Raw genomic sequence first — 25,191 nt, 5'->3', positions numbered from 1 at the left:
GGTTAGAGGGATTAGTGGGTATAATATGTAAGGATATGGGGGTAGGGCCTGGGTGGGATTGTGGTCAGTGCAGACTCGATGGGCCGAAGGGCCTCTTTCTGTACTGTAGGGTTTCTATCGTTCTATGGTAGTTGGATTCACTGATATTTTTCAGGAAGAGGAACTTGATGTCCTTACAGATAAACATGATCCCGATGTCATGTCTCTGAACTGTTTCCTAAAGTGGCCACCTAGCTGTACCAAACTGATTTACAGAATCCATTACAGTACAGAAGGTGGCCATTCGGCCCATCGAGTCTGCACTGACCACAATCCCACCCAGGCCTTATTCCCGTAACCCCGCACATTTACTCTGCTAATCCCCCTGACATTAGGGTCAATTTAGCGTGGCCAATCCGCCTAACCTACACATCTTTGGGCTGTGGGATGAAACCGGAGCACCCAGAGGAAACCCACACAGACACAGGGAGAATGTGCAAATAGCACGCAGTGACCTGAGGCCGGAATCGAACCCGGGCTTTGGTGCTGCGAAGCAGCAGTGTTGAACACTGTGCCACAGTGCCATCCACGTTTGAAAAGAGGAGCTAAGGATTGGGCTATTATCTCCAAGACACCAGTCTGGTCAGAGCTCCCGATATCCCCAGGGAAACAGCAATGAGTCAAATTCAAGCTTTGAGTGGAAAACATAAGAACTGTGGAGAGTGATGATTTTTGCCTCACAGTTTGGACTGTGAACACAGTCTGGTTTTATTAATTAGACAATGTGGATTCACAACAGTTAAACACTGTAAATACCCATCTGAATCAGGGGCTATGTATACAATCACATTAACTGCATTCAATGAAATGACAGGGTCTGTATCCCAGGAACTGTGGTCACTGGAAGACAAGGCAGTGATGAACCCAGAGCCTCCGACTGATTCTGTTTAGTGTTGCTTTCTCCGGAATGAGCAACCTAGAGCAAAGAGAAAAGAGATTCGTTACAAAATACAGACAACTCGGGCCGATTGGCCTGTTTCTGTTCTACAAAGAATAAAGAACAACACAGCACGGGAAACAGGCCCTTCGGCCCAACGAGCCCACGCCACCACTTCAACATTGTGAGTGCCCTCTTCTCCCTGTGACCTTTGTCTATGCTTATTGGACTCCACAATAAAGGAACCATAACCAGATTGAGGGGAGACTAATTTAGGGACAATTTGTTAACACCAATCAGCCTAAAAGCACGTTTTTGGGGTGTGGGAGGAAACCGGAGCACCCGGAGAAAACCCACGCAAGCATGGGGAGAATGCGCAAACTCCCACAGACACCGACCCAAATCCATGTGTCTGCACAGCAATCAGTGATAGTCACTGAGCTGTCGTCTTGCCCAGTATCTGGTCCAGTTTAGGCACACGCTAACGACATGAAGTACTAGGCTACTCTCTCGAATATCCAAGAGTAGCCCTCGTACGACCCATCGCGTGTATGCCCCTCGTTGGACAACAAGGCGAACCGAATCATCTGTGGATTAAAAGACATCAATAAACATGCAAAACTTATACAAACATTCACAGAATCCCGAGAAGCTCAGAAGTAAGACAAGTGAGCCATGAAATATGTTGGATGGTCCATGGTTCTGTTGGATTGGGAAGCTGATTACACAATCCTTGCACCAAAATGATTTGGGCAAATTTTTTGCTCCATTTGATTTTGTTGTTTTCTGGAATCCCACAACATCTGCCCCTCACGGGTGAAAGATTTGATCGTGCTTTCTACGTGCCGAGACCGTCAGTCAGTTTAGTCATAATTGTAAACTCAACTGTTCCATTACCCACGCACTCTCTCATATCCTCACTCACATAGAGCCTCACTCACTGTATTTGCAATCTTCTATCATTAACTTTCACCAACACAGAGAACAACACTGCAGCACACAAATACTGCCAGGTATCGGTCAGCTCAGGCTCACGGACAGAGTCAGCCCGGGGTCACCGTGACTAGGGTCAGTTCGGGGGTCACTGGGACTGAGTCAGCTCGGGGTCACTGGGACTGGGGTCAGCTCAGGGGTCACTGGGACTGGGGTCAGCTCAGGGGTCATTGGGACTGGGTCAGCTCAGGGGTCATTGGGACTGGGTCAGCTCGGGGTCACTGGGACTGGGGTCAGCTCAGGGGTCACTGGGACTGGGGTCAGCTCAGGGGTCATTGGGACTGGGTCAGCTCGGGGGTCATTGGGACTGGGTCAGCTCGGGGGTCATTGGGACTGGGTCAGCTCGGGGGTCATTGGGACTGGGTCAGCTCGGGGGTCATTGGGACTGGGTCAGCTCGGGGTCACTGGGACTGGGTCAGCTCGGGGGTCATTGGGACTGGGTCAGCTCGGGGGTCATTGGGACTGGGTCAGCTCGGGGGTCATTGGGACTGGGTCAGCTCGGGGTCACTGGGACTGGGTCAGCTCGGGGGTCATTGGGACTGGGTCAGCTCGGGGTCACTGGGACTGGGTCAGCTCGGGGTCACTGGGGCTGGGTCAGCTTGGGGTCACTAGGGCTGGGTCAGCTCGAGGTCATGGACTGGTCAGCTCAGGGTCACTGGGACTGGGTCAGCTCGAGGTCACGGACTGGGTTCGCTCGAGGTCACGGACTGGGGTCAGCTCGAGGTCACAGACTGGGTTCGCTCGAGGTCACGGACTGGGGTCAGCTCGAGGTTATGGACTGGTCAGCTCGAGGTCACGGACTGAGTTCGCTCGAGGTCACAGACTGGGGTCAGCTCGAGGTCACAGACTGGGGTCAGCTCGAGGTCACGGACTGGGGTCAGCTCAAGGTCACGGACTGGGGTCAGCTCAAGGTCACGGACTGGGGTCAGCTCAGGCTCACGGACTGGGGTCAGCTCAAGGTCACGGACAGAGTCAGCCCGGGGCTCACCGGGACTGGATCAGCCCAGAGTCACAGACTGGGTCAGTTCGGAGTCACCGGGACTGGGGTCAGCTCGGGGTCACCGGGACTGGGGTCAGCTCGGAGTCACCGGGACTGGGGTCAGCTCGGGATCACCGGGACTGGGGTCAGCTCGGGATCACCGGGACTGGGGTCAGCTTGGGGTCACAGACTGGGTCAGCTCGGGGTCACCGGGACTGGGTCAGCTCGGGGTCACTGGGACTGGGTCAGCTTGGGATCACCGGGACTGGGGTCAGCTCGGGGTCACAGGGACTGGGGTCAGCTCAGGGTCACAGGGACTGGGGTCAGCTCAGGGTCACAGGGACTGGGGTTAGCTCGGGGTCACCGGGACTGGGGTCAGCTCGGGGTCACCGGGACTGGGGTCAGCTCGGAGTCACCAGGACTGGGGTCAGCTCAGGGTCACCGGGACTGGGGTCAGCTCAGGGTCATTGGGACTGGGTCAGCTCGGGGTCACGGACTGGGTCAGCTCGGGGTCACTGGGGCTGGGTCAGCTTCGGGTCACTGGGACTGGGTCAGCTTGGGGTCACAGGGACTGGGGTCAGCTCGGGGTCACAGGGACTGGGGTCAGCTCAGGGTCACTGGGACTGGGGTCAGCTTCGGGTCACTGGGACTGGGGTCAGCTCGGGGTCACTGGGACTGGGTCAGATTCGGGTCACTGGGACTGGGGTCAGCTCGGGGTCACTGGGACTGGGTCAGCTTGGGGTCACCGGGACTGGGGTCAGCTCGGGGTCACAGGGACTGGGGTCAGCTCAGGGTCACAGGGACTGGGGTCAGCTCAGGGTCACAGGGACTGGGGTCAGCTCAGGGTCACGGACTGGGTCAGCTCGGATTCACCGGGACTGGGGTCAGCTCGGGGTCACAGGGACTGGGGTCAGCTCAGGGTCACAGGGACTGGGGTCAGCTCAGGGTCACAGGGACTGGGGTCAGCTCAGGGTCACGGACTGGGTCAGCTCGGGGTCACCGGGACTGGGGTCAGCTCGGGGTCACAGGGACTGGGGTCAGCTCAGGGTCACAGGGACTGGGGTCACCTCAGGGTCACAGGGACTGGGGTTAGCTCGGGGTCACCGGGACTGGGGTCAGCTCGGGGTCACCGGGACTGGGGTCAGCTCGGAGTCACCAGGACTGGGGTCAGCTCAGGGTCACCGGGACTGGGGTCAGCTCAGGGTCATTGGGACTGGGTCAGCTCGGGGTCACGGACTGGGTCAGCTCGGGGTCACCGGGACTGGGGTCAGCTCGGGGTCACCGGGACTGGGGTCAGCTCGGAGTCACCGGGACTGGGGTCAGCTCGGGGTCACCGGGACTGGGGTCAGCTCGGAGTCACCGGGACTGGGGTCAGCTCGGGGTCACTGGGACTGGGGTCAGCTTGGGGTCACAGACTGGGTCAGCTCGGGGTCACTGGGACTGGGTCAGCTCGGGGTCACGGACTGGGTCAGCTCGGGGTCACCGGGACTGGGTCAGCTTGGGGTCACCGGGACTGGGGTCAGCTCGGGGTCACAGGGGCTGGGGTCAGCTCAGGGTCACGGACTGGGTCAGCTTGGGGTCACTGGGACTGGGTCAGCTTCGGGTCACTGGGACTGGGTCAGCTTCGGGTCACTGGGACTGGGTCAGCTTGGGGTCACCGGGACTGGGGTCAGCTCGGGGTCACAGGGACTGGGGTCAGCTCAGGGTCACAGGGACTGGGGTCAGCTCGGGGTCACAGGGACTGGGGTCAGCTCAGGGTCACTGGGACTGGGGTCAGCTTCGGGTCACTGGGACTGGGGTCAGCTCGGGGTCACGGGGACTGGGTCAGATTCGGGTCACTGGGACTGGGGTCAGCTCGGGGTCACTGGGACTGGGTCAGCTTGGGGTCACCGGGACTGGGGTCAGCTCGGGGTCACAGGGACTGGGGTCAGCTCAGGGTCACAGGGACTGGGGTCAGCTCAGGGTCACAGGGACTGGGGTCAGCTCAGGGTCACGGACTGGGTCAGCTCGGGGTCACTGGGACTGGGTCAGCTTGGGGTCACTGGGACTGGGGTCAGCTCAGGGTCACAGGGACTGGGTCAGCTCGGGGTCACTGGGACTGGGTCAGCTTGGGGTCACCGGGACTGGGGTCAGCTCGGGGTCACAGGGACTGGGTCAGCTTCGGGTCACTGGGACTGGGTCAGCTTCGGGTCACTGGGACTGGGTCAGCTTGGGGTCACCGGGACTGGGGTCAGTTCGGGGTCACAGGGACTGGGGTCAGCTCAGGGTCACGGACTGGGTCAGCTCGGGGTCACCGGGACTGGGGTCAGCTCGGGGTCACAGGGACTGGGGTCAGCTCAGGGTCACTGGGACTGGGGTCAGCTCAGGGTCACGGACTGGGTCAGCTCGGGGTCACTGGGACTGGGTCAGCTTCGGGTCACTGGGACTGGGGTCAGCTCGGGGTCACAGGGACTGGGGTCAGCTCAGGGTCACAGGGACTGGGGTCAGCTCAGGGTCACAGGGACTGGGGTCAGCTCAGGGTCACGGACTGGGTCAGCTCGGGGTCACAGGGACTAGGGTCAGCTCAGGGTCACGGACTGGGTCAGCTCAGGGTCACTGGACTGGGTCAGCTTCGGGTCACTGGGACTGGGTCAGCTTCGGGTCACCGGGACTGGGGTCAGCTCGGGGTCACAGGGACTGGGGTCAGCTCAGGGTCACAGGGACTGGGGTCAGCTCAGGGTCACAGGGACTGGGGTCAGCTCAGGGTCACGGACTGGGTCAGCTCGGGGTCACCGGGACTGGGGTCAGCTCGGGGTTACCGGGACTGGGGTCAGCTTGGGGTCACAGGGACTGGGGTCAGCTCAGGGTCACTGGGACTGGGGTCAGCTCAGGGTCACGGACTGGGTCAGCTCGGGGTCACCGGGACTGGGTCAGCTTGGGGTCACTGGGACTGGGTCAGCTCGGGGTCACCGGGACTGGGGTCAGCTCGGGGTCACAGGGACTGGGGTCAGCTCAGGGTCACTGGGACTGGGGTCAGCTCAGGGTCACGGACTGGGTCAGCTCGGGGTCATCAGGACTGGGGTCAGCTCGGGGTCACTGGGACTGGGGTCAGCTCAGGGACATGGGGACTGGGTCAGCCTGGGGTCATAAGAACATAAGAAATAGGAGCAGGAGTAGGCCATCCAGCCCCTCGAGCCTGCCCTGCCATTCAATAAGATCATGGCTGATCTGTCGTGGCTCAGTTCCACATTCCCGCCCTCTCCCCATAACCCTTAATCCCCTTGCCTATCAAAAACCTATCTACCCGTGACTTAAAAATATTTAGCGAGGTAGCCTCCACCACTTCAACGGGCAGAGAATCCAAGAGATTCACCACCCTTTGAGTGAAGAAGTTCCTCCTCAACTCTGATCTAAACTGCCCCCCTTTATCACTGGGACTGGGGTCACTTGGGGGTCACAGAGACTGGGGTCAGCACATAGATGAGGTCAGCATTGGGTTATGGAGATGAGGTGGGTATGAGTGGTGAGGAGAGTAGATTTCCTGCATGGAGTACACACAAATTCGTAAGAAGAGACCATACGGGTCTTTAAGTCTGTTCTGCCGTTCAGTAAGATCGTGACTGATCTGATCGTAACCCAACCCCACATTTGTGTTATTTGGGCTATTTCTTTGCTTATTTAACAAACAGGGAAACAAACTGAAAAGATTGAAGTTTACTGCACCCACTTTAAAAAGTTCATACCTGGACAGTGGGTGTCGCTGGCCAGGCTGGTATCTATTACCCATTACTAATGTCCTAGAGCTGAACACTTGGCAAGGTCATTTCAGACTCAACCACATTGCTGGGGCTCTGGAGTCACATGTAGGCCAGGCTGGGGTAAGGATGGCAGATTTCCTTCCCTAAAGGACGTTAGTGAACATTGGGGCATTTTTATGACAATCGATGATTTTATTTCCGAAACTAACTTTCAATTCCAGCTGCCATGGTGGAATTTGAACCCAGGTTCCAAGGCATTACGCTGGGCTCTCTGGATTACTAGTCTAGTGACCATACCATCACCTCCCCACCACCTCCACCATTTCGTAATCCAAATCTAACGCTCTGAAGACAAATGTCTTGACGTCTCCTCAGAGTCACCCATTTTCTGATTTAGGATACAGTCACAGAATTGTTACAGCCCTGATGGTGGCCACTTGGCCCAGTGTATCTATGCTGCCCCTCCAGAGGGGAAGTTCACAAACAGTCCCCATAGAACCATAGAAATTTACAGCTCAGAAACAGGCCTTTTGGCCCTTCTTCTCTGTGCTAAACCATTTTTTGCCTTGTCCCGCTGACCTGCACTTGGACCCTATCCCTCCACACCCCTCTCATCCATGAACCTGTCTAAGTTTTTCTTAAATGTTAAAAGTGACCCCGCGTTTACCACTCAAATCCCAGCACATTCCGCTTTTTCAGATATTTCAAGAACGTAGAGAGATGAGTGGCTCAGAAGGCGGCCACTCTGCCCATTGTGTCTGCGCTGGCCAAAAATCAAGAAACTCATCTAATTTCATTCTGAGTACTTGGTTTGTAGCCCTGGAGTTGACAGGATATCTGATGGAGCACCCTTCTAATGAGTTGAGGGTTGCTACCACATTTTTACACTTGTGTGGAACACGCCGGGAGGTTCTATCATATGAAAGAGGCTACAGAACATAAGAACATAAGAAATAGGAGCAAGAGTAGGCCATCTAGCCCTTCGAGCCTGCCCCGCCATTCAATAAGATCATGGCTGATCTGAAGTGGATCAGTTCCACTTTCCCGCTTTCTCCCCATAACCCTTAATTCCCCTTGTCTATCAGAAACCTATCTACCTGTGACTTAAATATATTCAGCGAGGTAGCCTCCACCACTTCAACGGGGAGAGAATTCCAGAGATTCACCACCCTTTGAGTGAAGAAGTTCCTCCTCAACTCCGATCTAAACTGTCCCCCCCTTATCTTGAGGCTGTGCCCTCTAGTCCTGCTGTCCTTTCTAAGTGAACAGGAATTGATTTTTATTTCAAATTACTCAAAAAATATTTTTTGACCAAACCATCAGTCTCAGCGGCTTCTAATGTGAAAAAGAGCAGCATCTATGACCCAAATGTTCTTCACCTACCTTCTGTGAGCCTGGCCTTGCCCCCAGTGGGCTGACACAGAACCGTGGAACAGCCGACACACAATACAACAGTCTGTGCATGGCTGAACACTGTCGTGATCTTGTAGCAGCCTGGAAAAGGAAACACACAAATGCTGTCACTGTGTTACTGATAAAGGACCACACAGACATTCCTTCCAGCTCTGAGTGATTCCCGCACTGTGTCAGCCATCTCTCAGTGGATAACATCATTTTCAAACCCCACTCCAGATGTCTGAGCATAAATTCTGTCTCTCAAAGAATCTCTACAGTGCAAAAGAAAGCCATTCAGCCCACTGAGTCTGTACCAACTCTCAGAAATAGCATCACACCCTGGCCCTCCCTTCCAACCTATCCCATAACCCCGCACATTTACCATGGCCAATCCGTCTAACCCATCTTTGGAGTGTGGGAGGGAACCGGAGCACCCAGAGGAAATGCACGCGGATATGGGGAGAATGTGCAAACTCCATACAGACAGTGGCACAAGGCCAGAATCGAACCCGATTCCCTGGCGCCGTGAGGCAGCAGCGCCAGCCACAGTGCCACCGTGACGTGGATGTTGTATGCATGGACTTCAGTAAAGCCTTTGACAAGGTATATCGCGGTAGACTGGCACGCAAGGTGAATTCACACGGGATCAGAGGCGAGCTGGCAAGACGGATACAGAACTGGATTGGCCATAGGAGACAGAGGGTAGCAGTAGAGGGGTGTGTTTCTGAATGGAAGGCTGTGACTAGCGGTGTTCCACAGGGATCAGTTCTGGGACCTTTGTTGTTCATAATATATGTAAATAATTTGGAGGAAACTGTAGCTGGTCTGATTAGTAAGTTTGCAGACGACACAAAAATTGGTGGAGTTGCGGATGGTGAAGAGGATTGTCAGGGGATACAATTCTCTGCAAAGTACAGACCGTTGGAGACTTGGGTGGAGAAATGTCAGATGGAGTTTAATCCGAACAAGCGTGAGTTATGCATTTTGGAAGGTCCAATGCAAGTAGGAATTATACAGTAAATGGTAGAATCCTTAGGAGTATTGACAGGCAGAGGGATCTGGGCATACATGTCCACAGATCACTGGAAGTGGCAATGCAGGTGGAGAAGGTGATCAAGAAATCCTACAGCATGGTCGCCTTCATCAGTTGGAACACTGTGTATAAAAATTGGCAGGTCATACAGCAACTATACAGAAGCTTAGATAGGCCTCATTTAGAATATTATCTATAATTCTGGTTGTCATAGAAGCAGTGGAAGGGTACATTTCTGAATGGAGGACTGTGGCAGGTGATGTTCCTCAGGGATCAGTGCTGGGATCTTTACTGTTTGTAATATATATAAATGATTTGGAGGAAAATGTAACTGGTTTGATTAGTAAGTTTACAGATGACACCAAGGTTGGTGGATTTGTGGATAGCGATGAGGACCATCAGAAGACAGAGCAGGGTATAGACCAGTTGGATACTTGGGCGAAAAAATGGCAGATGCAGTTTAATACGGACAAATGTGAGGTAATGAATTTTGGAAGGTCTAAAACAGATAGGAAATATACAGTAAATGGCAGAACCCTTAAGAGTATTGATAGGCAGAGGGATCTGGATGTACAGGTACACAGGTCACTGAAAGTGGCAATGCGGGTGGAGAAGGTAGTCAAGAAGGCATACGGCATGCTTGCCTCCATCGGCCAGGGCACTGAGTTTAAAAATTGACAAGTCATGTTGCAGCTTTATAGAACCTTAGTTAGGCCGCACTTGGAATATAGAGTTCAATTCTGGTCACCACACTACCAGAAGGATGTGAAGGCTTTAGAGAGGGTACAGAAAAGATTTACCAGGATGCCGCCTGGTATGGAGGGCATTAGCTATGAGGAGAGGTTGGAGAAACTTGGTTTGTTCTCAGTGGAGCGACAGGGGTTGAAGGGAGACCTGATAGAAATCTACAAGATTATGAGAGGCATGGACAGAGTGGATAGTCAGAAGCTTTTTCCCAGGGTGGAAGAGTCAATTACTAGGGAGCATAGGTTTAAGGTGCGAGGGGCAAGGTTTAACCAAGATCTACGAGGCAAGTTTTTTTACACAGAGGGTAGTGGGTACCTGGAACTCACTGCCGGGGGAAGGAGATACAATAATGACTTTTAAGGGGCGTCTTGACAAATACATGAATAGGATGGGAATAGATGGATATGGCCCTGGGAAGGGTCGGGGGTTTTAGTTCAGAGGAGCAGTGTGGTCAGTGCAGGCTCTGAGGGCTAAAGGGTTTGTGTCTGTGCTGTAATTTTGTTTGTTCTTTGTTCTAGGTGTACCTACACCACATGGATTGCGTCTGCTCAAGAAAGCAGCTCACCACCATCTTGTCAAGAGCTATGAGGGATGGGCAATAAGTGTCGGTTTCGCCAGCAGTGCCCACAACCCATGAAAAATAAATAGAAAAAAAATCACTCTGGAGTTTTGGTCTCACCTGAGACCCAAGTTCAATTCCAACCTTGGATGACTGTGTGGAGTTTTCATATTTTCCCTGTGCCTGCACAGGTTTCCTCTGGGTGCTCTGGTTTCCTCCCACAGTCGAAAGATATGTGGCTTAGGTTGATTGACCATGTTAAATTGCTCCATAGTGTCAGGGTAAATACGTGGGGTTAAGGGAATAGGGCCTTGGTGGGATTGATACTGGTTCAGGCTCATTGCACTAAATAACCTCCTTCTGTATTGTGGCGGTTCTATGGTTGTATGGTAAAGAGTTTTTTAGCTGTATGTACTACGTAAACAGGCTAAAAAGATCTAAAAGTTGGAGATCTATGTGAATATCTTGGAGACACTAAACAGCTAGTATCTTCCCAAAGTGGCCAAATCTATGAATTGGGGTGTTATTTGCAAAAGGAATTCTAGAAAGATACACCACCATGGCTTGATGGAGAGAGGGTTGGGAGACGTGTCTCTGGTTAATGATTACCACAGCAATGAACTCAAAGGTAACAGCTATTGTCTGATAGGATCCCGGACCTTGTCTGTGTGAATAAAGAGCAGCGTATTGTGGAACTGTGCAGCCACATTTCTATCAGAGACTAAAAATGTACTTTGTGGTTGTGTAAATCATATTTTTGTTGTTTCGATTTTAAAGTGAAATTTACTTTTTTTTAACTTGAAGTATCACTGCCTGAGTTTATGTACAATGGCCATTGGTTCTGACTCATATTAAAGTGCTGTTAGGCTGATTGGCAGGAATAAATTGTCCCTAAATCAGTTTCCCGCAATCTGGATGGCCATAAAACATTATGATGTGGATATGCCGGCGTTGGACTGGGGTAAACACAGTAAAAAGTCTGACAACACCAGGTTTAAGTCCAACCAATTTATTTGATAGTAAATTCACAAGCTTTCGGGTTAGCCCCTTCGGACGATACTAAGGGGCAATTTTAGCATGGTCGATCAACCTAACCCGCACATCTTTGGACGGTGGGAGGAAACCGGAGCACCCGGAGGAAACCCACGCAGACACGAGGAGAATGTGCAAACTCCACACAGACAGTGACCCGAGCCGAGAATCGAACCCGGGTCCCTGGAGCTGTGAAGCAGCAGTGCTAACCCACTGTGCTACCGTGCTGTGTGTGGGGATTTGTGTTCTATCTTGCAGAGGGGGTGGCAAAGGGCAATGTTTAAACATTTACACTGTGGTTTCCTCCTATCACAGAGCTGGATTGAACCTACCAAACAGAAATGGTTTAGTGGGTGACCTTGTTGACTCCCTGGTTGAGTTCCCAGATAGCCTGTAGCCACCACAGCCATGTGCTACGAGTCTTTTATCCAGTTTTCAATTAAAATTCGGGTCAGGGCTGGAGTTACAGGTCACTGAGAGAGCTTGCTCAACCAGAAACGAGTCTGACTAATCACTTAAAATGACTTAGTTATTGCTCTGTTGTAATAGTGTTTGACTAACATTCACAAGTACACATGACACGTTTGAGCTTTTTATGCATCATTTATCTTACTTAAGGTGAAAGTCCAAAGTAAACAGGCTCTTTACAGCTAATGATCACTATTGCATCAGCTTGTCTTCTTTGGAATTTAGATGGTTGAGGATTGAAGGGCGCTGTGGTGGCACACTGGTTAGCACTGCTGCCTCACAGGGCCAAAGGCACCCAGTTCAGTTCCGGCCTTGGATGAGTGTCTGTGTGGAGCTTGTATGTTCTCCCCATGTCTGCGTGGGTTTCCTCCAGGTGCTCCAGTTTCCTCCAAAGAGGTGCAGGTTGGATGGACTGGCCATGCTAAATTGTCCCTTAGTGTCCCAAGGTTTGTAGGTTAGATGGATTAGCCATGACAAGTGTGTGGGGTTACAGGAACAAGGCGGGGGAGAGGCCTGGGTAAGATACTCTGTCAGTCGGTGCACTAGATGGCCTCTTCAGCACTGTAGGGATCCTATGATCTGATCAATTTGGTTAAAATGATAAAGAGGTGTGAGCGGAAGGAAGGAGTCAAGAACAAGGAGGTATAATATTAAAATTCATGCCAGGATTGATATCAGAGAGAATCTTGGAATTCTCTTCCCAAAGAGGCTGTGGATGCAGGAAGAGAGTGGGCTGGCAGTGAAAAATTTCAGCTCATTTCTTCCATGAGGTTATTAAGGAATCTGGAACAGAGATGGATAAAAGATCTGCGATACAGATCAACCATAATGAATCGCCAGTTCTCGTGTAACTCCACTTTTTAACAAAGAGCTGGGAGTTGTTAGGTTGCCTGCTGATGTAGCTGGATCAAAGTACATGACTAACCTGCTCCTCGATATCTCCAGCTGCAAACTAGTGGCTGCGTCCTGAGTCCCCCTCGTTCCCTAGCAATATCAGCCAACGGTAATGTTTCCACCTGACAGCATTAGTGTACAAGTCTTATCAAAAGACCACGTTGTTAACCATGGCAACGCATTTTTATTTGATCAAGTTATTTCAATAACTTTGAGCCCCAGCTGTAATTATTTTGCTGAACTAGCCTCACTAAATGCTTTCAGCAGACGGGTTTGGTAGCTTCATAATTTGTGCTTCTAAATTAGAGGGTTGACAGTTCAGATGCAAGTTCCAGAAACACAAAGTGGTTCATAATTAAATTAAATAAGGCAGACGTAAAATTATCAGCAGAATTGAAGAAGGTGAGAGGGACAGGAAAGTGAGAAGACAATGATTTCTACTCCTGGGTTATAATCACAGCTTGTCGGGGAGAACGGGGACTGTACCTGGGCACTTTACATCCATGAAATAAGAATTGGGGCTTTGCACCAAGCGTTTTTTCTTGTGCCGCCTCCGTTCTTCTTCAGGAGACGGGTTCAGCAAGTCCTTGGCCAACTGCAAGTTGTAACAGAAAGCAGACGACGTGTTAACTTCAAAACGGCAGAAGAGAAACAAATTCATACCAAAGGGGAAAGAGATACTGGAACCAGGTGGGATTTTAAAACAGTGAGGTGCCAGGTTTTCCAACAGACACAATAACCTTCGTTACAGAAACTCAACATTCCTGAATTTTTCCATGGGATTATGGTATTCTGGAGAAAACGAACCTTCCATTTTCAGTGCACCGTTCACAGCCTGTGTGATGTCCCAAAGCTCTTCCCAGCCAATCCACCATCCACTTATACACAGGAAACACAAGCAATTTGTGACTTTGGCTGAAGGATAAAAACTGGCCAGAACAGCGAGAATTGCCTGCTCAGATTGGACGAGTAATAAATCTATTGAAAGGGAAATTTATCCAATGTTGTCTGAGGATAAGAGTCTGGCGAAGCTGGAAAGAGTTTAATTTTATTATGATAGACACCAATTGTGGCTTTTGGCAATTACCCGTAGAAGAATAATCTAATTTACTTCCAACTTTAATTACATCATTTGGGAGATACAGCTTTAGCAGATTACCTTTTATTATCATATCTCCATATCTGGAATATCTCAGCAGACAATGACATGTGTCCTGGAAGAGTTAGAGGGAATAATTTGCCACATAGTTGACATCCTAGTTTGTGATTCCACTTGAATCAGGCATTCTGTGTGGAGTTTGCACATTCTCCTTGTGTCTGCGTGGGTTTCCTCCGGGTGCTCCGGTTTCCTCCCACAGGCCAAAGATGTGCGGGTTAGGTTGATTGGCTGTGCTAAAATTGCCCCTTAGTGTCCTGAGATGCTTAGGTTAGAGGGATTAGGGGGGAAAATATAGGGATATGGGGTGGAAGGGCCTGGGTGGGATTGTGTTCGGTGCAGACTCGATGGGCCGAAGGGCCTCTTTCTACACCGTAGGGTTCGATGATTCTACGATTCTATGTATCGCTGACACACAGATAGGCTCAGTGGTCAATGTTTGCGGCTCATGTGATCACCAACTTGTTATTCACCATCTACTGCCTACTAAAATCTCCACCACCAACCACAGACCCCCCCACGACTCCCCACCAACCAGAGAAAACCTGGTCCAGAGTTTACGTCACTTCATGCACTCTGGAAGTGAGGTGAACATACGGAGCCTCTCGCGCCACATCACTCCTCGACCAAAAATCCTGCTGCCCAGTTGAACAAGTCTCCTCTGATCACCAGCACCACGGAAACACAACACCAGGCAAACCCTTTGTTATCAGTTTTGGGGATGTCAGCACCTAAACCCCTCACTGTTCAGAGATGGAAAAAAAATAACAGCCAATAAATTTACAAAATTTCACGGATGTTGGGAATCTGAAATGAAAATAATCCATTCCGGAACTCTGCAGCAGCTCAGGCAGCATCGGAGAGAATCGGAGTGATTCTCCCATCCTGCTGCACTGCTTTCCCAGTGCAGTGGGCCACAGACAGAGGGGTGGCTGATTCACGCTGGGCACCCAGACCTCCGCACGCCTCCCAGAGCCAGATTTCCAGCACCCGTCAGCTCCACACCGGAAATCAGCGCCAACCTTAATAAATTATGCAGCAGCTCATTTAAATGTATTTGGAATAGAATCATAGAATCCCTACAGAGCAGAAAGAGGCCCTTCAGCCCATCGAGTCTGCACCGAACACAATCCCACCCAGGCCCTATCCCCATATCCCTACATATTATACCCACTAATCCCTCTAACCTACACATCCCTGGACACTAAGGGGCAATTTCTTAGCCAATCAACCTAACCTGCACATCTTTGGACTGCGGGAGGAAACCGGAGCACCCGGAGGAAACCCACGCAGACACGAGGAGAATGTGCAAACTCCACACAGACAGTGACCCGAGGCCGGGAATCGAACCCGGGTCCCTGGAGCTGTGAAGCAGCAGTGCTAACCCACTGTGTTACCGTGCCGCCCATCCTATGGAATCCTATAAGCAGGCCCAGGATTTAAACCTCCAGACTTCTCCCCACTCACCCTGATCTTGCTGAGATGAATGGGGGGTGCAAGTGAGGCCCCCCCCCCAGGAAAGTCAGGCCCCTGGACATTGCCACCTTGGCAGTACAGACTTGGGCAACGGCACTGCTGGGGGCATCCTGGCATTGCCAACCGAGCATGGGTACTGCCAAGATGGCAGGGCCTAATGGGAGAGAGGGGCTGATGGGGCAGGATTTCTAGGGGAGCAATCAGTAGGGTTGGGGGAGGGGGTCCTGCTGCCAGTCTGCAGTCGGGATCGGAGGAAGAGGGAGGGAGGTTAGCGATCGGGGCTGGACACTGAGAGGGGGTGGGGGTTTGCTGGGGGAGGGGCCGAAGCGACAGGGGATGTTGACACTGGGGGGAGAAGGTCAGGGCTGATGAGGTCAGGGCTGGGCCCGAGGGTTGTTGGGGAGGGGGGGGGGGGGCAGTGGGGGATGGCATGGACGGTGTTGCGGGGGTTACGGGCTGGCCAGCAGACGGGGATCACTGCACATACACCAATCCCGATGCTGACAGATCGGTGCATGTGCAGTGGCTCACTCTGCACTCTGCTGCCGGCCTCCCAGTGGGAATAAGCTCCGCCCATTGATTTTTATTGTGATTGATGCTACAACGCACAGAGTGCGGGAGATTCTTCTCTGAACTCCTGCTGAAAAAAGGCTTGATTTTTTTTCCCAGTTTTATGCAGATTCGACACTCAGAAATTTTTTGGGAGAATTCCGCCCAATGTTTCCGATCGGCGACTTCCATCTGAATGGCTGACAATGTCTCTGCTTTGTCTGTGCTCCAGTGGCCCTGGAGATCCAGAAGGTGATGCCCAACTCTTGTGACCAATAGGCACATCAGGGTATAGACAGAGCATCAATACTTTCACTGATTTAGTTAGTGTTTGTGTGACATACGTAATTATCTACTGTTTATTTGACTTGTAATGCTCCGGGTTACTTGCTGAAATGTTTTACAGTTCTTGTCATTCAGTATCAACGCTACAGATGTCCGAAAAATGGTTTAACAGTGTGAGACAGTGAGTTCACACACATTTCATATCAGAATGAGGTTTTACATTCAGGTGTGATGTTAAGTTGGGTGTGAGGGCCGGAGCTGACTCCAATGTTTGATCTTTCTCCAAAAGCAGCCCTGCTTCACTTTGGTCAGTGACCCAGACTGCAAACTCAGGGCATATTTCCACTAACACTGCAAACAAAAGTGACGGATTTGGTCTCTAATCAGCGGCCAGGCACACATTTGGCTTCCTTAGCAACTGACCTAATGGTGGGTTTAGAAACAATAAGGCAAAAACTCAACAGACACTTGGAGAGCTATGGGCTAATTGAGGAAAGCTGGCAGAGATTTGTAAAATTGAGTAATCTAATTTCATTTTTATTAAGTACCAGAGAAGATTGATGAAGGAAATGAAATGGAGGTTGTATGTTTAAATTTTGAGAAAACATCTGACATCTAAAAGATTGGTTAACCTAACGGAGGCTCCAGGATTTCTCCGAGATGGATTAAGGAGCAAAAACGGTGAGTCATGGCAAAAGGGTCTTTATCCAGTTGGTGGATAGTAGGCGGTTACCTTTCTCAAAGAACAACACAGCACGGGAAACAGGCCCTTTGGCCCAACGAGCCCGCGCCGCCATCTTAACATTGTGAGTGTCCTCCTCTACCCATGACCTTTGTCTACGTCTATTGGGGAAGATTGAGGGAAGACTAATTTAGGGACAATTTGTTACACCAATCAGCCAAAGAGCATGTTTTTGGGGTGGGAGGAAACCGGAGCACCTGGAGAAAACCCACGCAATCACGGGGAGAATGTGCAAACTCCCACAGACACCAGCCCAAATCCATGTATCTGCACAGCAAACAGTGATAGCAAACCACAGTGCAAGGAACACTGCTTTTCTGATATATGTATAAATGATCTGAATATTGGCATCCAGAGTGAAATTTTACAATCGGTCAATAATACCAAATATCAGGAGTGGCAAGACTGAGAGTGAGATGACAGGATAGGCTGGCAGAATGGGCAGGCAAGTAAGAGGTGAAATTGGCCACAGAATTCCGATGCATTTCGGCAGAAGGGATAGAGAAAGGCAACACTGAGTTAATTTCAGCTCCAAAGAGTCTGCAGACAGAGGGATCTATAAAGATCTTTGAAGGTCAAAGGAAATATGGAGAGAGTTTCATGTGATCTTGCGTTTCATAAATAAAAGCATTGAGGACAAAAGCAGGGAAGTCATGCTGAACTTTTGTAAAGCTCCAGTTAGGTCACAACTAGAGTATGTGCCCAGTTCTGGCCCAGATTTTAGGAGGGATGTAAGGGTCTGACTGAGGGCGCAGAGGAGATTTAATAGAATGGTTCCAGGGATGAAGGATTTCAGCTATAAATTAGGTTGTAGGAGCTCGAGTTATTTCCTTTGGTGCAAAAGAGATTATAACAATCTCAGATAAGGAGATAAAAGGGTCCACCCGGAGGAAACCCACACAGACACAGGGAGAACGTGCAAACTTCACACAGACAGTGACCCGAGGCCGGGAATAGAACTCGGATCCCTGGCGCTGTGAGGCAGTGGTGCTAGTCACTGTGCCACCGTGCCGGTGATAATCTCCAGTCTCCCACATGGCAGGCTTGTGGGTTCTTGAATGAATTTGATACATTAAAATTGAAGTTAATCCTATTGGCTGATGGTTCAAGTATAGAACATAGAACATAGAACATAGAACACTACAGCACAAACAGGCCCTTCGGCCCACAAGTTGCGCCGATCACATCATCACCTACCAACCTACAGACCTATCTATAACCCTCAATCTCATTAAACCCCATATACTCATCCAGAAGTCTTTTAAAAGACCCCAGCGAGTTCGCCTCCACCACCACTGACGGCAGCCGATTCCATTCACTCACCACCCTCTGAGTGAAAAACTTACCCCTAACATCACTTCTGAACCTCCCTCCCCGCACCTTAAATCTGTGTCCTCTCGTAGCGACCATTTCAAACCGGGGAAATAGCCTCTGAGAGTCCACCCTATCTATTCCTCTCAACATTTTGTAAACTTCTATCAGGTCGCCTCTCAACCTTCGTCTCTCCAGGGAAAAGAGTCCCAGCTTCCTCAACCTATCTTCATAAGGCATGCCTCCCAGTCCAGGCAACATCCTTGTAAATCTCCTCTGCACCCTTTCAATAGCTTCTACATCCTTCCTATAGTGAGGCGACCAGAACTGCGCACAATACTCCAAATGAGGCCTGACAAGGGTCTTATAAAGTTCCAGCATTACCTCCCGACTCCTAAACTCAATCCCTCGATTAATGAAGGCCAGTACACCATACGCCTTCTTGACCACCTCCTCCACCTGCGAGGCCGATTTAAGAGTCCTGTGGACCCGGACCCCAAGATCCTTCTGCTCCTCAACACTACTCAGACTTCTGCCCTTGATAGTGTACTCGTTCATCCCGTTGGTTCTGCCAAAATGGACGACTACACATTTGTCCGCGTTGAAGTCCATCTGCCACTTCTCCGCCCAGTCCTGCATCCTATCTATGTCCTGCTGCAACTTTTGCCATCCTTCCAGATCATCCACAACACCACCGACCTTCGTGTCATCAGCGAAACATCTGTCTGGGCAGACAGATTTTGTTTGAAAATAAGATGCCTAGTGAATGTGACGAAGTGTTTTTTTCATTGAGTGGTCACGACCTGAAACTTACTAGCCATGAGTGCGGTGGAAGGGGAGATGATCAAAGGATATTGGATGGCCACTTGAGGCAAATGAGCTTATTGGGATACAGAATTGAGGCAGGATACATAGTAACTAGATTACTCTGCAGGGAGCTAGCATGGGTTTGATGGGCTGAATGGGCTACTATGCCAGAACGTCTCTGTGGCTCTAACACATTGTCGCTGCCATTGTTCCATCGACATATGATGGAATTGCAGCAAATCAAATCTATTGGTGATGGGGGGACTTTCAGATCTGCGAAGGGCAGGTTCTGCCAGAAGTACTGCACATGAGGAGGTTATCAGGTTACCATGGACAGAACATATGTGTGATGTCTGTGTTCAGTATGTTTTGTGTGGAAGGAGTGTGTATATCAATTAAATAATTAATCATCAAGCTTCGTGATTTTAAAACATACAAAAAGATATTTATGCTCACATACTTACACTAAATTAGTGCAACATCTCATTTACCCATTCTTACACATACACAAAAAGTAGATACAGGTAACGCTTTTACAGGTTACAGGTAATTCCATCTCTGATTTTTTTAGAAACCCTACAGGAGACCATTCGGGACATCGAGTCTGCACTGACCACAATCCCACCCAAGCCCTTTCCCCGTAACCCCACATATTTACCCTGTTAATCCCCCTGGCACTCAGGGGCAAATAACCGAAACTGCAAATCTTTGGAGAAACTTGGAGCACCCGGAGGAAACCCACACAGACACGGAGAGAATGTGCAAATTCCACACAGACAGTGACCCGAGCTGGGAATCGAACCCAGGTCCCTGGCCTCGTGAGGCAGAAGTGCCAACCCACTGTGCCACCATGGCGGTGATGACCTCCAGTCTCCCACATGGCAGGATTGTGGTTTCTTGAATAGATTTGATATTTTAAAATTGAAGTGAGGAGACTTGTAAAGTGAAGGATTCACATTAGGTTGTGTGTCCAATGTTGAGGAGGTAGGTTCTCAAGTGAACTTTGAAAACTGGAACAGGTTATTGTGCTTTGGCTGCTTACGTCTTGCAGCTGAATGCCAAGTCTGGTTGAACGGATGGTTCAGGGGGTTCTGACTACAAACAGCTCTGAACTGATCAAAAAACACAATGTGGCTATTCCACCATGTGGCTTTTCACAAGTTCAGCCTCCTTTCCAAATATAGGATGGCATTCATGTTGATTCCATATCTTGTGCTGTGGGCTAACACTTCTGAGGCTCACCCGGTCTAGTTTGGACCACTCACATCCATCTGCCACCAAGTGAATTTTAATCTTCCCTTTAGGCAGTGTGAAACATGGGGACAGACAGTCAGGTAAATCCATATTCTTTTTGTGCTGATTCCATGTTAGATTGGAGATGTGTGAATTCCCCAGATGGCTGTGAATGTCAATATTTAATTAGGATTTACCTAAAGTCTAAAGTCCATATGTCAAAACTCACATGATTTGTGGCAGCCATTTGAACAACCTGTCCAACTTTTAAAGTATTTTCTGAAAGTTTCTAACATGATGTCCCTGTACTAGGTATGAGTGTGCTGGTTTCAGAATGACCATGCTGCAGTGGACACAGATAGTCAGGGTAATAAATATACACAGGCCCACAGTCCATGCCACCATTTTCCGTCATCAGCTTATGTCTCTCAGCTGTGGGCGTTGTACTAGCTGCCAGACTCCGACTGAAGTTAAAGTTTATTTATTAGTGACAAGTAAGGCTTACATTAACACTGCAATGAAGTTACTGTGAAATTCCCGGAGTCACCACAGTCAGGCGCCCGTTTGGGTCAATGCACCTGGAGGAAACCCACGCAGACACGGGGAGAATGTGCAAACTCCACACAGACAGTGACCCAAGCTGTGAATCGAACCCGGGTCCCTGGCACTGTGAGGCACCAGTGCTAACCACTGGGCCACCCAAAGACTACCTAACTGTACAGAAAATTCTTAGGTATGCAACTGAACTCTATGCTCCCAATGTGCCCAAACCTGCTTGATGAGTACCAACATTCTTTGCCTCGCGATCTGATCTGCTTCAACCTGATTTTTCTTCCTGTGAGATGCCCCTGCTGATTTTATTACTAATGCCAATGTCAATCAATATTAATTAGTTTGAGTAATCACATTAGCACACCTTCCTCTTCGCCCATAAGCCATCATAGATAAACTAACTGTTTCATTGGGATCTTGCTGTGTCTATCATATTTGCCCAGACGGCTGGAGTGGCTGCACTTCTAAAAGCAATCACTGCCGGAAATTCCGAGGAGGCTCTAAATAAATGTTGTGTTTTAAATTAGATACTGCGTGTGAAGATCTGAAAATGAAACTTTGGAAAGGTGCCCATTCGGCACAAAATATTCGTCCTCAGACAGTATTTGGGGATTTCCAAAGCAGGATGCTGAACACGATACAAAATGAATGTGTGAGGCCGGGTGATTGGGGCATATAATCTGGCAAATCGGTGCAACTCTGAGAGAGTGGAACTGATTGTTAACTTCAGTTAGTTTTGAGCTCATGAATGGTCATTGTTCCCATTTCAAGAATCTTTGTCCCAAACAAGGGGTGAAACCATGACCAGGCTGGGGACAAGTCTAGCCCATTGCACTTGGGGTGTGCTGAGGCCTGTGATCGTGGCTTGCCCAGGCTCAGGTAGAGAACATGTCCAATGAGGTCCGAGGCTTTACCTGATGCAATTTCTCGAAGGCCATTTCGGTCTTTTGGTTAAGATGAAGCTTTAGATCGACTCCAGGAGGGGGTAATGTCTCATTCTGCCAGCTTGAGTCTTGTTTGATTGAGCCCAAGATTGGATGCAAAAGTCTTGTCTTGTCATGTGGTTTGTCCCTCATAAGGGGACCATGATTGGACTTAGTTTGAACTGGATTTTTTGATTAGAATTAAAGACCAAAAAGAGTCACCTGGTCCTGTACATGATTTCAAATTTGTTGGCAACATCACCGTATCGTGGATCTCAAACAATGATGAGGCAGAGTACAGGAATGAGATAGAGAATCGGATAAACTGGTGTGACAACAATAATCTCTCCCTCGATGTCAACAAAATTAAGGAGATCGTCATCGACATCAGGAAGCATAGTGGAGAACATGCCCCTGTCTACATCAGCGGGGATGAAGTAGAAATGGTCGAGAGCTTCAGGTTTTTAGGTGTTCAGTTCACCAACAACCTGTCCTGGTCTCTCTAAGATGACGCTACAGTTAAGAAAGCCCACAAACACCTCTACTTTCTCAGAAGACTAAGGAAATTTGGCACGTCAGCTACAACTCTCACCAACTTTTACAGATGCACCATAGAAAGCATTCTTTCTGGTTGTATCACAGCTTGGTCTGGGCTCCTGCTCTGCCCAAGACCGCAAGGAACTACAAGATGTGTGAATGTAGCCCAATCCATCACACAAACCAGCCTCCCACTGACTCTGTCTACACTTCCCGCTGCCTTGGCAAAGCAGCCAGAATAATCAAGGACCCCCACACACCCCAGACATTCTCTCTTCCACCTTCTTCTGTTGGGAAAAAGATATAAAAGTCTGAGGTCACGTACCAACCGACTCAAGAACAGTTTCTTTCCCGCTGCCATCAGACTTTTAAATGGACCTACCTCGCATTAAGCTGAGCTTTCTCTACACCCTAGCTGTGACTGCAACACTCCGTTCTGCACTCCCTCATTTCCTTCTCTATGAACGGTATGCTTTGTCTGTCTAGCGCGCAAGAAACAATGCTTTTCACTGTGTAGTAATACAAGTGACAATAATAAATCAAACGAGGAGACCAAGATCAGTATATGAACCAAAATGGAAAATAAAAGAACATTGCATGCTATACAGACAAAATAAAAGAACATTTTAAAACAGATGTCTGACAAAGTTTAAGGAAATGATGTGGGGATGCTGGCGTTGGACTGGGGTAAACACAGTTTCAACACCAGGTTAAAGTCCAACAGGTTTATTTGTTGGTAAACCCACAAGATTTGTGTTTACCCCAGTCCAACGCTGGCATCTCCACATCAAATCCTGGCCCTGGAGACCATAGGCTGTGGTGCCCAATGTGGAACTTGCTACACGGCAACCGCTGATGTCTCCAGTGGACTGGGAGAATCACCCCCTCTGTGGAGATGTCAAAACAGCCATGATCTTGTTGAGTGGCAGAGTGGACCCAAACCTACCCTCGCTCTTACATTGTATGTCCTGTTAATCACAAAACAATCCATTTTCACTGCAATGTGTTGTAATTCCTGTTATAAAACATATGTTGCCAGTCCAGCAGTTTGATTTACAGTATCCCCAGTGGGAAGCATTTCACTTTTCGTTTTCACACGTGTCTTAAAAAGTTGTGTTTCTCTCCCCTTTTCCGTTACACTGTCTGAGACCAGAACACTCCTGACCAAGGGGCAAACCCCCAAAGCGTGTGGGTTTACTATCAAATAAACAAGTTGAAAGGAAGGCAGAGTCCCCAGCCCAGAGTATCACTCCCACCCGGGGGCTGATTCACACTCCGGTCTGGGTTAGAACTGGAGTGAAACAGACTTTGATCTGTCTGAGCTAACCGTTCAGAAGGAGCGACTCGCTCCACGTATGTTGCCAGTCCAGCAGTTGGATTTACAGTATCCCCAGTGGGGAAACATTTCACTTTTCGTTTTCTCTCCCCTTTTCCATTACCCTGGGGAGAAACCAGCAGGAGGAGAGAGGGGATGGGGGAAGGAACACCGATCCTGTAAGGAGGATTGGGAATGATTCCAGTTGGGATAGAAAGCGGGGCTGGGCAGAGTTTGGGGATTGAAGCTGGGAGGGTTACATTGTGTCTGAAAGTGACACCCAGTGTATCCGGGGGAATGTAACAGCACTCAACTTACCGGCATGGTCCACACACACACACACCAGGATCAGGGGCAAGAAACTCTCCTTTAAACACACTCAGATCGCACACACTCACTCTCCTCTTCCAGAAACTGATGTAAATATGTGAAACTTCCGCTTCCTTTCTGTGTGTCCAGAGGACTGGCATTCCCTTCTGATAGAATAATAATGTGAACTGAGTCTGTGTTCTCAATACTCCAGTGCCTATTACTGATGCAGCTAACTCAATAACTGTGGAAATCCCTGCTAACTCAGAATACTCAAACAATCCTACAGTGCAGAATGAGGCCATTCCGCCCATCGAGTCTGTACTGACCACAATCCTACCCATTTTCCCGTAACACCACACATTTACCTTCCTAACCCACCCCCCCCCTCCGACACTAAGGGTCAATTTTAGCACGGCCAATCCACCAAAACCGCACATCTTTCGGACTGTGGGAGGAAACCAGAGCACCCAGAGGAAACCCACGCAGACACGGGGAGAATGTGCAAACTCCACACAGACCCGAGGCTGGAATTGAACCCGGGTCCCTGGCGCTGTGAGGCAGCCGTGCTAACCCGCTGTGCCTCCCTTTTGTTTTAAAAGGAGCTTTTCTGACTTTATTGCCTGTTTTATAACAGGAATTACAACACATTGCAGTGAAAATGGATTGATTTGTGATTAATGGAACATACAAAATAACAGCGAGGGTAGGTTTGGGTCCACTCTGCCACTCAACAAGATCATGGCTGTTTTGACTGTGGTCTCATCTCCGCAGAGGGGGTAATTCTCCCAGCCCACTGGAGACATCAGCGGTTGCCGTGTAGCAAGTTCCACATTGAGCACCACGCTCTATGTCTCCGGGGCCAGGATTTGATGTGGAGATGCTGGCGTTGGACTGGAGTAAACACAGTAAGAAGTTTCACAACACCAGGTTACAGTCCAACAGGTTTATTTGATAGTAAACGCTCACCAGCTCCATGCTGGAAATTGGCTTGGAGCTGATTTCCCTTTTCAAATCTGCATTTTAATACCATAAGCAGGCCGGGGATTGAAGTCTCTAGGCCCACAAGCCCTCCCTCCCCACCCACCCCCTCCCCCACACCCCCTCTCCCACACCCCCTCCCCACTGTCAGGTGTTGTTCACTCCAGCAAGAGCAGCTCCCCACTAACAGGAAGCTAGCAGCCCAATCCTGCTGGAGTGAGGAGAGGCCATTGAAGCCCTCCCCACAGCAGATTGGGGCTAA

At 49.7% G+C, this 25,191-nt stretch overlaps 1 protein-coding gene across 1 annotated transcript; it reads right to left on the bottom strand.

Moving 5' to 3' along the window:
- Positions 1 to 705: 705 nt before the first annotated feature.
- On the bottom strand, positions 706 to 24,066 carry LOC145360630 (small ribosomal subunit protein eS27-like). The gene is made up of 4 exons (XM_080215979.1): positions 23,958 to 24,066; positions 13,240 to 13,348; positions 8,009 to 8,119; positions 706 to 955 (listed from the first exon to the last, which is right to left on the bottom strand). Exons 1-4 carry the CDS (start codon positions 23,961 to 23,963, stop codon positions 927 to 929), a joined length of 255 nt encoding a protein of 84 aa, XP_080072105.1. The 5' UTR covers positions 23,964 to 24,066; the 3' UTR covers positions 706 to 926.
- Between the last annotated feature and the right edge of the window lie 1,125 nt (positions 24,067 to 25,191).

This window comes from Carcharhinus amblyrhynchos, chromosome 32 (genome assembly GCF_965287045.1).
Source record: "Carcharhinus amblyrhynchos chromosome 32, sCarAmb.v2.hapA, whole genome shotgun sequence".
In the NCBI taxonomy this organism is placed as follows: Eukaryota; Metazoa; Chordata; class Chondrichthyes; order Carcharhiniformes; family Carcharhinidae; genus Carcharhinus; species Carcharhinus amblyrhynchos.
This window is presented reverse-complemented; position numbering and strand designations above follow the sequence as displayed.

Bases quoted from the DNA above. Each gene is read 5' to 3' on its own strand.
- LOC145360630 (XM_080215979.1), bottom strand. The intron at 8,120-13,239 runs GTACAGTCCCCG...TTCCTTTTCCAG, and splicing joins CATGGATGTAAAGTGCCCAG to GCTGCTACAAGATCACGACA. The intron at 956-8,008 runs GTAGGTGAAGAA...TCTTTGCTCTAG, and splicing joins CAAGGCCAGGCTCACAGAAG to GTTGCTCATTCCGGAGAAAG.